Below are 12,976 nucleotides of genomic sequence, written 5' to 3'. Positions count from 1 at the left end.
TGTTTCAAGGATGTTTTCAATGGCAACTGGGAAGCCAGAATGGAACTGCACTTTTGGAAAATAATTAATTAGAAAGAACTTCAGTGCAGCCTGAAGCCTGAGTGGGCAGAGTGGGATGAGGGAGGGAGCAAAGCTGCATTAGCATTCTCATTTTGCACGTGAGGAGCTGAGGGGCAGAGACATTAAATGAGTGGCCTAAGGTCAGAGAGGGGAATTGGTGGCAGGATGCAGGCTTGAACTGAGGACAGCTGATATCCAGCCTAATTCATAAGCTGCAAGTCTTGCCCTGCTTTACTTTTCCAGTGTTGCCTGTCTTCATTTTCCTCTCTGAAACAGGCTTAGATAACCAAAATGCTGTAGTGAATCTGTCTCAGGACAGATAGCCAAGGGAAATGGGTGGTTTTTTCTGATTTCTTTTTCACTTGCTCCTAGTGCAAGCTTTAGTGAGTTGCTTAACTCTTCCCTGCTTCATGTCATCTATCCCTGATTCATGGACAACAGCATGGCTTTCCCTCCTAAAGGTGTTAGGAAAAGCAGGAGTCTACTATTTCTCTTGGGAGAGAAAATTTGAATTTAAAAGAGTGTACCAGAGATGTCAAAAATTTTAAATAAAAATATTTAAAATAATAGTTTTTAAGTAAATCAGATTTTTTTGTATTTTTTTTTTCAGATTTTTGGGGACTATATATACCCTCAGCCACCATGAAATGAAGTTCTGTAGGCAATACTTGGAGGATCTGCAAGATGGGCTGGCTCCCAGGTCTGTGAGATGGCTGAAGCCCTGAATTCCTGTAAAATCTTAGGGCTGCTTTAAGTGGACAAACCAGGCAATTCCAGGACCCCAACCTCCAAGATAAGCTGGTACTGGATGAAGTCCTGCTAAGAGGGGCAATGAAAGAGCAGACAACTACTTTCAGAGGGTAAAATTGCCACAGGACATCTACTTTGGCAGTATTTCTGCATCAGAAAACAACTCATATTGGTTTTGGGAATGACGGTGAAAGAACCCACTGGAAGTAGAAAGTGCAGTAGGAAGTACAGAGTCAGGTTACGATGAAAATGAGTGCTTGACAAGGCTGGAAGTCAAGTATGCCATTTAAATTATTCAGGGAACACTTGCACAGGGTGATTCAGCCTGTCCTGCAATAGCTGTATATGAAAAATGAAGAGCAGCATCCTCCTGGATCCATATCTGATGGTAATACCCACAAACAAGGGAGAGATAAGTCAGTCCAGACACTTAACTTTTAATAATTAGGGGTAATGAATGTAGATGAAAGGTAGGTGGGTTGGTTAATCAGCAGCCTCAATAAAAATATTTATACAATCATGGAATCATGGAATGGATTGGGTTGGAAGGAACATTAAAGATCATTTTGTCCCATCCCCCTGCCATGGGCAGAGACACCTTCCTCTAGACAAGGTTTTTCAGACCCCCATTCAACCTGGCCTTGAGCACTTCCAGGGGTGGGGAGCCCACAACCTCTCTGGACACATTCTTCAGTACCAACTCTTGGGAGTAAAGAAAAATTTGTGTTGTGTTCAGGGTTTATCTCCTATAGGTATTGTCTCCATCCCAATGTCAAACTCTACACAGCCCAAATAAGCAGCTATAAATATCCTCCCACTGTTACCAAAGGAAACCAATTCTTTTATGCTCTACCTGTGAATATCAAGACCCAAGTCAGACATGATTTTGCTGAGCAAAAGTTTCCATTGCTGGCAATTTTGCCTTTCACAGCGGAGTAAAAGTCTCATTTTCAAAGTAATAGAGGTACTAAGACCCACAGCAGTGAACTTGTGACACTGTTCACTTGGAATAGTGTTTCAGACTTCAGTACATCATATAATCTACCATGCAATTGTACATTAAACAAGTGGATACTGAATCATGTCTGAAAGTAAGCTTCTAAGCCTAGTGGTGGACATGAAGATAAAAAGTCCCGATGGGCAAGTCTTAAAAAGGAGTTGTAATTTTTGTTTCAGCTAATCACCATTTGTGTGTCTGAAAACAGAAGAAAGCACCAGGCAGAACAGAACAAAATGCAGCATCCTTCTCCCTGCAATGCACATCTTTTCTCTGGGATTAAAATAGGGTTTGCATTTTAAATTTTCATTTACTAAACAGAAAAATATTTTACTAGGATGGAATGGTATTAAGGAGAAATGATTCTTTGTGTGCCCTCAGGCCTGGTGAAGACAGGATTTGATTTGCTGTGTTAGGCTGGAATCTGGATTGATACACAGAGATGAGAAGGTGTTTAATAAAATTTACATTTCATTTTCTCACTTGACACCAGTCTCCTGTCACTCACCAAATGAAGGGAATACGACAAATAACTTTTGTCAGCACCTAGACGCGGAGAGACAGTCGGGGGGGAGGGAGAGCAAGGGTGGGATATTTTTAGCATCATTCCCTTTGACGGCTGTGGGACTTGGCACTAGCTTCATCTTTAATGTACTTTGGAACAGAGGTGTATCAGGAGAAAAAGCACAAATTAATCCAGCCCACAGGTATGGACAAATGACCCACTGGGAAATGAGGGAGATGACCCTCACCCAAAGCAGCAGGGAATTTGCTTGATGCCCTGTGCTCAGCTTGTGTGCAGCTCCCGTTTCTGACAAATGCAGGCTGACCTGAAAGGAAGATGTCTTGATTCCATCTTCCACAGAGCTGCTCCAGAGACCCTTTCTCACTCCACTGCCTCAGCTGTGCCACCTCTTTCTGTTCTTCTTCTTCCCCAAATTAAAGTGTATGGTTTTATTATTAAGCCCTTTCATCCCTGTTTTTTTTCCACCTGACTCTGGGTTTCTAGTTGAGGACCAAAGGCCAGGGTCCCAGTCAGCAGCTACATGCCACAGGTTTAACTGCACAAATCAAGAGGTTTCTTGCAGGAGGATTGAGTATAAATATTCTCCTTCACATCCTGTATTACCCTTTATCTGTTCAGCTGAATTTTAAGTCAGGTCCCCAAATCCCACAGGATTCCCACTGAACTTGAAAAATGATGAAGAATGTGTGGTACATCTGGAAAGCAAGGTGAATAAGTATTACACCCTATTTGTTATGCAAAAACCCTGGAAAATAGAAGGCAGTACACTTAAAATAAAAGCAGAATTAACTTCTTTTGGTTTGTTTTTTTTCCACACAGGATTAGATAACTCAATTTAACATTATATTAGTGTTACACTTCTACAAAATGTTGAGGGATAATAGGTCATTATGAGCAACCAACAATCCCAGAAGTCTCTTCTTGCTTAAAATAAAATCCAGGGAGGGTTAATTTCATATTTTCCTTTTTCTTACATTCGTCCCCACATATCCAACACTGGCAGCCCTCAGGTCTAATACTATATGGAAACTATTCAGGGGCTGACCTTGCTTATGTGCTTATGGCCTTACTTCAAAACTACATTTTTTTTCCTCTTTGTTGGTTCTTCCTTATTGTTTTTCTCCTCTTTGTGAACAAAAAGAGGAAAGAAAAGAAAAAGAAAGCAAAAGGAGAGCATAAATACCTCCGCAAATAACCCTCCTCTAACAAACATTTCAACCTCCAGTTAAAAAATAAAACTTTCTCTGTGTCTTTCTATTTTCCTTTTCAGAAAACTCCCTAATGGCAGGGTCACTGTCGTTTACTTTTTGTTCTTTGAAAACTGAAAGTTTTGAAATGCTTTGGTGAGAGAGGAGAAGGTTGTTGGCAGCTTCTCAGCAGCTCCAGCCCTACACACAGAGGTTTGAGCCAGGGAAAAGAAGCTCTGGTACTCCTCAAAGATTCTTCCAAGGCTGACCTCAGACCTCTTGGAACTTCGGTGCCCGTCACTGCAGCCCACCCCATCACCCAGTATGTGAAGTTTTGTACCTCAGGTAGCACCTACCTCCCGTCCCCACTTCCCCAAAACCACAGTCCTTATATATACCAGAGAAATCCCCCCTTGCTGGCGTATTCCCGAACCTTGGAATGATCCTTTGGGGTATCTGGATTTTGCCCTTGCAAAATAGTGCTGCTTGACAAATTATCACCCAGCATTTCCCATGTCTCAGTAGGTAGAAAGCTGGAATTATTTAAAATCCTGGCAAATACATAATGAGTGCAAAAAATTATATCTAAAAAACTGTGAATCTGGATAATCAGTAATTGTCCAAAATCACTCTTGGAGTGTTGCATCATGCAGCTTCCCTGATGCACTGAAGGTTTCCTCTCACAGTTCCTAGCCCACCAAAGATTTTTTGGGTGTAATTCACTGTTAATAAAGTCATTCATTGCAAAATCAGGAGCTCAGAGAAAAACCTTCTGACTGGACACTTACCTCCTTTATTTGCCATTTATACCTCTCACCCTATAGAAATAAATGCCATAATAAATACCATAATAAATAGGGACTGGAAGTTACACCATATAGAGATGATGAAAGGGTTTATAATCTCATTGCTGTTATTTGGTTTTTCTTTTTTTTTTTTTTAAATTTTGTCTTAGGCACACAATTCCTTCAACCCAGACTGTAATTAATTTTACTACATCACCAGTTATCTCTGCTCCCTAACCAGGCTTGTCATTTTAATTTTTCACAGGCTTTCTTTTTCCTATCCATGTGCCTGTTCCTGTATCTTCGTGAAGTCTCATCAGCTCTGGCCCAAAGCCTTAGGCAAATTTGTCTGCAATGCACTCCTCTACTTCAGACATAAGAGGAAAAAATATCACCCCCACAAATGGGGAGAAAAAAAAGAAAAAGAAGGAAGTAGAATAATTTTGACCATACATTGTCTAACAATTCAGAAAAGCCTGGAGATCTTGATTAAAAGTAAGGCATCCTTTCACCTACTCTTATTTATGTCAATAAAGGAACTCAGAGCTATTGCAGATGGGACTACAGAAAAAAGTTACCAGGTGGAAACTCCAAATCCAGGAAACTTAATGAAATTTTTGCCATTGGCTTCAGTAGGGTCAAACTTGTCAAATTTCACTGACATTTATCATGACTGTCCAGAAAGATTTTGGGTCTCCGAGAATGGATCTGCACAGGCAGATCCAGAGACTTTTTATTCATTTTTCCTGCATTTTGAAGGCACAGGCAGATCCAGAGACTTTTTATTCATTTTTCCTGCATTTTGAAGGCTTCCTTGGTGTCCAGTGTGGGGAAGCTGCACTTTGTTAAGCCCAAGTAGATTTTCTGGAAGTGTTTTTTGTCCCTCACGAAGCTGGTCTGAGTGTGGGCTGTGCTGCCATGACATCCCCACAGACTCCTTCCAAAATCTGAGCTGAAATTCTGCTGCTCCTTCTTTATATCTTCACAGAAGCTGGACTTTCACAGCACCTGAATGCCCTGAGCTGGGCCAGAGGGCTTGAATAAGCTCAAGTCTATGAAGGCACCCCCATCCCTCATGGCTAACCCACAAATCACACTGTGAGTTCATCTGCCTCCTTCTGCTGCATCCCTGCCCTGCGCTCCTCCGGGGTATTGGAATGCAGAATGTCACAAATTTATCTGTAAAACACCCATGCGAAGGTGGAAACACCTGTTGTCCTAATTATAGTGTAAGGATCAAGGAGAACTCAATGATGCAAAGATTAAGAGACTTGAGCAAGATCAGCAGAAGTATGGACCACAACACAGCACTGACAGCAGGTGTCCCATGGGACAATCTGGCATTCAATTTATTGGGAAATTAGGCTTTTGGCTTGGGACATGAGATATTTCTTCTCTTTGTTTGCCTTGCCTGGGACATTCTGTAGCAGCTTGGGTGGGGCTGTTCACAGAACCACAGAATGGGTTGGGTTGGAAGGGACCTTAAAGACCAACCTTCCTGCCATGGACAGGGACACCTTCCACTATCCCAGGTTGCTCCAAGCCCTGTCCTACCTGGCCTTGGGCACTTCCAGGGATGGGGCAGCCACAACTTGTCATCTAATCACACAGTTCCTGTAAGAGTGAGCGTTTTAACTTGGTATCATGGAAAACACAGATGGAAAAGATTTCAAAATAAATCTGGATCTCCCTCAGCCACAAAGCAGTAGGATCCCATTTCATCCAACTGCTGTTGCAGTCAGCCGAAACCCAATTATTTTAGGAAAAGATGCCATTTTATGTTTAGCCATGAAAATGGCTTCAACCACTTCAAACAACCACTGAGTCTCATTCACATCTTTCTCTCTAATCACTACAGAGTTGTGTTTTTTCTTTTTCTTTTTTTTTTTCTGATACACAAGATCCCCTAAATTTGTCACTTAGGATTCACTTAATGTTTGCACCCATTTGTCACCATGTTTTGTTTCAGTTTCTTCCCACTTCTTTCCTGTGTACCACCACTCACTCGGTTGAAAATGCTGCAATTAAAGGCTTTTAGCCCTGCTAATTCCATTAGAGGTCCAGATATACAAGACATTACTTATTCTGCATACAGAGTATGGATAAATTCTAGGATTATGAACTAAAGGATTAATTTAAACCCTTAACTATTTCCAATATGTCTGACTTTTTCCCAGAAATAATTCTTTTTTGTATAGTATTTTCATATAACTTACATTCAATATTGTTTTCAGGCATTCTGACATATGTATTTATACATTCTTTGCTTTTATGCTGGCTGGATGTGATGGAGTCACTTACTAGAAGTAGAAACACTGAAGCAAAATAGAATTTATGGAAGGGAGGAATTGTGTTTCTGTAGAGGGAAGGATCTACTGCCATGTGTAACCATCTGAAACTGGATATCTGCTGAGGAGGAAAAGAAGGATCTCCAAATAATTTCACCAGTCCTGGATGTTTCTGAAAGGCATTACTTTTTATTCAGCCCCTGAATCATGATCCTTAGGGATCTACACAATAATAATATTTTGGCCTCTGCAGAAAATAATGTAATAAATGGTTTTTTTATACCATGGAAGGGGTGAGAAAGGAAGATTCATTGCACTTAACAAGATCCTCATCCTCAAGTGTCTTGATGCAGAAAAACTCCTGTTCACTCAACCAGAAGCCTGGCTCAGAGTGGAATCAGTTTAATTTCACCCCAAAATTATGATTATAAAGGCAGGAGCCAACACTGGTTAATCTATTTTTGTGCTTAGTAAAACTGAGTAGCTTGACCAGAATCTGCACCTTAACTCCTGCAGCTTGAAGAGAACTGGTTTGGGGTTTGTTTGAGTTTTTTCCAGATCAAGGTTTCTCACCTTTTCTTCCATTGCTGATCTGGCCAGAAACCTCATCTTCCAGATTAAGCAATTTTTTTCTGCAAAGGAGTATAAATTTCATCTGGGGCCACCAGGCCATCTTGCAGCCAAGAATTTTATGGTACAGAGAGGGCATAATAAAGTTCCTCATCTTCCAGCTCAGTAAAGCAAAGCACAGAGGAATTCTCTGAGCAATTGAAGAACATCAGCATTATTATTATTATTATCCATAAAGAGTGGTGTTCATAACAAGCCAGTGATTTAAAGGTGTCAGAAAACAACACCATAGTGAAGATTTACTCAGTAAAATACTTTAATTGAAAAAAAAAATAAAAAAGAAAAAAAAAGGTTTAAGTAGAGCAGAATGGAAGCACTTACTCAAAACACAATGAAAGTTGAATAAATGAAAAAAAAAAGAAAAATATTTTTGTATGTACTGAGGTTCTTTGAATGACAGTAAAAGCACGGCTGGAAGAAACGGGAAAATTTCTGTATATTTACATATAGGCATACTCACCAGCAATGCTCTAGACACTAAGACTACATCCATGCTAGAGTATTGTAGTGTCAGCAACCCTGTTGAGTTCTTAGGTTGGATCCCTGACTGCTTTTGAATGCAATCTCAAAGATGATCCATGAAGCACTCCCCAAAACAACTCCTGGAGAGAGTTTTGGAGCAGTCAGGAGAACTGTTCTCAACTGGCACTTTGGATGCACCCACACCATTTTGGAAACTAAGAAAGGTCAGCATCAAAGAGTCTCGCAGGTGGCTGCAGGTTCATTTGCCCATGTGGCCTTGTGGTTCCCCATCTCAATACCTGTACGATTTTCTCTGACCACAGAGGCAAAAGGCTCAGCCCCTCAGTGGCTGCAGTGGTTCACCCCCTCCCATCACTGCTTTACCCCTCTGCTGCCACCATGGCAACGCACTCTCTGACATCATTCTGGTGCTTGGGCATCCTTTTGGACTTCTCTCTTTCCTGGCTGTATCCAGCTGAAGGTTGGGGCACTTCCTTCTGGCTGGAGCTCCCCGGGACTGTTGGCTGCTGGAGTTCCATGGAGTCACCAGGAGACCTTCCTCCATGTGGCTGTGGGGGACTGTCACTTTTCCTGGCTGATGGAAAGGTGTCTGCCTTGGATTGGACAGTGCTCGGCTTTCTCGCTGATGTGGCTTCATGGGGCTGCAGGTTCAGCTCCTCTGCTTGCCCTGTGGCAGGTCCCACTGCTCCAGTTTCTTCCATATCTGTGAAGGCAAGACTTGTTTGGTTTTTCCAATAAGACCCCACCTTCATGTACCTTATCCTTCTATGCCTTTACTCTGTGTTAAAGAGATTCATAAATTTTTAAATTTTTTTCCCCATATCACATGGGCAGACAGTGATAGGACAAGGGGAAGAGTTTTAAATTGAAAATGAGAGATTTGGGTTAGAGTTTAGGAAAAAAATTCTTCCCTGTGGGGGTGGCAAGGCCCTGGCACTGGTTGCCCAGAGAAGCTGTGGCTGCACCATCCTTGGAGGGGTTGGGATGGGTCTTGGAGCAACCTGGGATAGTGGAATGTGTCTTTGCCCAGGGTGGGAGGAAGTAGATGATTATTAAAGTCCCTTCCAACACAAACCATTCCATGATTCTATGATTAATTAAAAAGCAGTTACTGTTACAGAAATAATTGCACTGGCCATACATTCTAGTTTGACAGAAATAAAATGTTAAAGCCAAACAACCATTAGCTATTTCCACAAATAAATAAAAACCAACAAACCCAGCTAGTTTGTGCTTATTGATACACTAAGAGCTGCTAGAGCATCTCCAACATTTAATAAAATTTTGAATAAATGTTTAATAACAAAGTGTATAGAATGCAGTTTTTTAGTAAGCTATGAATTGCCAAGACTGATAATATTTTAATACTACACACCCATAAAATGCATCATCCCTTTCTGAAACAGGCTGTGACTTAAGGTAGAACTTTATATTTCTAACATTTGAGTCCTACTCAAGGCAGAGCCTGTAACCTGCAACACTGTTTTTAAAAAGTGACGTAGAAAAAATGCAGGAAAAGGAAAATACGCACTATACATTTTTCATGTGGAAATGTTTACATCCTTATACATTAAATGGTTATCAATAACAGAGTCAGGATCACTTGTAGTGACATAACAGATATCTTCTGAGCTGACAGAGTGTCTCATCGTGATTGGCAGCCTCATTTTTAGCATAACTTGAATGCTAAAAGCATTCATAATATTTTTGTAATCCTCTCCTTCCCTCTGCAAAAAAAAAAGACAACAGCCTCCACCCAAACCTTTAATACTCATTCCAAATCCAGATCTAATCCTAGTCAATGTCTCATGTGTTAGTGGACAAAATCAGCTTTATTAGTCCATTTATCAATATCCATTGTAGTCTTTAGCACAAATAATACCAGAAAATATATAGTTGCCACTTCTGATTTTTCAGGTTTGTGCTTCCAGTTAACCCTTAAGAGCCTGGGACATTCAGCCTCATAGTTGCCGGGACCTTATGCTCAGATTCATTCTCTTCTGAATTTTCTGTAATTCATTAGTTGGAACTATATTTGCTGAATCATAGAATGTCTCAAATTCGAGGGCACCCATAAAGGGTCATTGAGTCCCACCCCTGACCCTCACAAGAACACCTAAAATTAATCATATGACAGAAAGGTTGTCCAGACACCCCTTGACCAACTTGAACTCTGGCAGCCCTGGCAATGACTTCATGCTTGTATTCATTTTTCCTGTTAAAGGGTGATCCTGTTTTTTCCAACTTGTGCACTCATAAATTTAAATTTCAGAGTTGTACCTCTTGGAAATCTGCCAGAAAGTTGTTACTAAAATTTCAGCAGTCAAGACATAATATTATGTTTAACACTTTCCCTTCTTAAGCTGGCTTTAACTTTAGGTAGTTGGCTCATTTAAGGTACAAATTACATACTCCACCAGGTTCAATTTTATTCTTTAGACACATAAACAAGATAAAAAGGTCATGATCTCCTATACCAAAGCTTCATGTTAGTTCTGGAGATTTACTGGCTCTCTCATCTTCAAAGGTGCCATTTTCAACAGTGGAAATAAGGTTTTTCAAGCAATTTTGAATCAATGGAGATGGCTACAAGTTTTCTGGATAGAAGCAGTTTCAGGGATGAAATACTGCCCTGAGATTCCTGGGCGTTTTTTTAACTAGATACAAACTATTACATATCATGAAAGCTCATGATTAACTGGATTAAGTACCAGCTAACAGAGCTCAGGCAGAAATTATACATGGGAAATAATTCTCAGGGATGTGTGGCAGTACCAAACACTACCACTGAAATGGGAGATATTCAGTGTTTCCACTGGTGATTTGTAATTAAAACTGAAATTGATTCTGCTGAAATTTTGTAAAACAAGGGGAAAATGGCAAACTGGTAGAAAGGAAGGAGGAGGAGCTGATCTGAGCAAGCTAGGAGGAAGGGAGGGAAACTCAGTTTGCAGATTGAGATAACATCTTCAGGAATACCACAGTGATTTCTAGCTGAAGGTGTCCCAGGAGTTCAGAATAAGAATCAATCAGGTACCATTCTGAAAAGATTTAGGGAAATGACAGAAAATTGAAGCTTGGAAATATAAGTTGTAGGAGGATACAAGCTCTCTGTTGGACCACCAGAATAAATTGCAGAAAGCAAAATGAAACAATATGTTCCTCCACCTCCAGGTGTGTTCTGTTAACAATGCCTTAGCCCATCAAAAGTTCTTTAATTCAAGAGAGAGATAATTACAAGAAGCTGAGGAGATTTTTCTTGTTAGACCAAGGTTAGGCAAGGCAATATCTTGATCCCTTCTCCCTGCTGTACTGCATAACTGTGCATATTGGTTTCTCCCTCATCGTCATCCTCAGCTGCTCCTTTTGGTACAACATCCAGGCCCCTGATCCACTGGACTTTGCATTTAACAAGCACCTACCAAAGAGAAAAGCTCTGTTTTGCTAGTCTTACTGTGGTGATTAATAAATAAGGGCTCTGAACAGTTAATTGTGTTAGAAAAGCAGTATTTCTTCTGAGGGGAAGAGCTAAAAAGCAGAAACTAAACAAAAAGAGTGCAGCTTTGATTTCTTCTCTCTCTCTCTCTCTCCAAAACCAACAGCACTTTAAATAAGGGGGAATCAAACATTAGACATTTCCAAGTCATATGTATTAAATTCACTTAAGATATTGTTATCCTTGTTTAGATTTGAACATATTGGGGAATCTTTTTGTCTTGCAACTATTCCTAAAAGACTCTAAGTGGCTGGATTGCCTTTTTCTGACAAAAAAATTCTTTCCATGAATTATTTACACGACAGCTCCAATCAACGCTGTACCTGTCTGCCTCCCCAGCCAAAATGAAAGTTCACTATGTAAAGGTGTCAAGGGAGAGTGGCAGCCTCCCACTGCGAGTTTATAGACAGGACTAAGTCAGCACGCATTATGTGTCAGAGCCGACATCAGACAGAATCAGATCCTTTGATCTCAGACCTCCACAGGAAGCTTAGATCTCAGACAAATTAGATAAAAAATGAATTTATAGCAGATATGTATCCTAAGGCACATAGCTGAATGCTGTGTTTTGGAGGAGTATGGCAAATATCAAAACATATAAACTGCAGAATTTCCTCTCCTTCTCTCTCTCCCTCTGCTTTTGTGATAGATGCTAATTAAAAGGAGCTAAAACTCCAGCTCGCCTCTTCCTGCATCTTATGTAATCCACAGGCTTCGGTAAGAAGGAGGAAAAAGAAATTCCCAAAACAGAGTAAATGGGGGATTCAGCAGGGTTATCCGAATGCCCTTAGGTCTGTGCTGTTGGCAGGTGAGATAAAAAAAAAAGTCCTCAACTACTGTAAGAACATTTCACACTTGCAGAGAGGGAAGCCGGTGCTTTGTGCTGCCAGCCACAAGCCCCCAGGGCTGTCTGCTTTTCTGTGACCTCGGAAGGAGTCGGGTTTGATCAGCAGATGATGAAAGGACAAGTCTTGAGGAGGTGTGCAGGAAAAGGGTTGTTTGTGGCAGGACCTTGGGGAGTAAAGTGGGACACAGTGTGGGGTGGGTGGGAGTGGAGATGCTTTGGGCTGCTGGGTTGGACTCACAGAGACCAACTATGAAAATGAGCCCTGGGTGGGTGTTTTTACCTCCAGTGTAACTCAGTGCAGTCCTTCACAGCCTGCAAACCTGTCCAAAGCTTTTGATCCCCCTCCAGTACCTGGAGATTTCGGCAGGGAGGACCCCTGCTCCTCCAGGCATGTGGGGACATCAGGAATGTTGGTCCCTGCCCTACTCCAAAAACACTAGAAGAAATCATGGAGTCATTGAATCATAGGATATCCTGAATTGTGGGGAAGGGACCCACAAGGATCACTGAAATCCAGGCCCTGTCCCTGCACAGGACACCCCAAGAATCACAGCATGAGCATAAGGGGGATTATGCTGCTACCTTCAGTGTAGCTGGGAATTCACTCCATCTGTGTTAAAGGAGATGAAATGACAAATAGAAATAAAAACAGGGAGGAGAAGGAGAAGGCAATAAAGAGACAGACCTTTTGCGAATGCGCCATTGATCCTATACAAACCTATAGAATCATGGAATCATTAAAGTTGGAAGAAACCACCAAGATTATTGGCTCTAACCACCAACACAGCACCACTGTATTCATCATTAAACCTCTACCCAGCTGCCACATCCCAAACATTTTTTGAACACTTCCAGTGATGGTGACTCCATCACTTCCCCGGGAACACCTGAACAGGTTAAAAGACATCAACTGACTCTTTTGGTGTT

The 12,976-nt window shown here is 41.2% G+C and overlaps 1 protein-coding gene across 2 annotated transcripts in view; it reads right to left on the bottom strand.

Moving 5' to 3' along the window:
* Positions 1-6,759: 6,759 nt before the first annotated feature.
* Positions 6,760-12,976, bottom strand: part of PKHD1 (PKHD1 ciliary IPT domain containing fibrocystin/polyductin) — a 244,280-nt gene continuing 238,063 nt past the window's right edge. For both annotated transcript variants that reach the window (XM_032104486.1, XM_032104487.1), the window contains exon 66: positions 6,760-8,409. In XM_032104486.1, coding sequence (XP_031960377.1) covers positions 8,066-8,409 — 344 coding nt within the window. In that variant the 3' untranslated portion in view covers positions 6,760-8,065. The remainder of the gene's footprint in view (positions 8,410-12,976) is intronic.

Source organism: Corvus moneduloides, chromosome 3, assembly GCF_009650955.1.
Source record: "Corvus moneduloides isolate bCorMon1 chromosome 3, bCorMon1.pri, whole genome shotgun sequence".
Classification (NCBI taxonomy): Eukaryota; Metazoa; Chordata; class Aves; order Passeriformes; family Corvidae; genus Corvus; species Corvus moneduloides.
The sequence above is the reverse complement of the archived record's forward strand: the minus strand, read 5'-3'. Positions and strand labels throughout refer to the sequence as shown.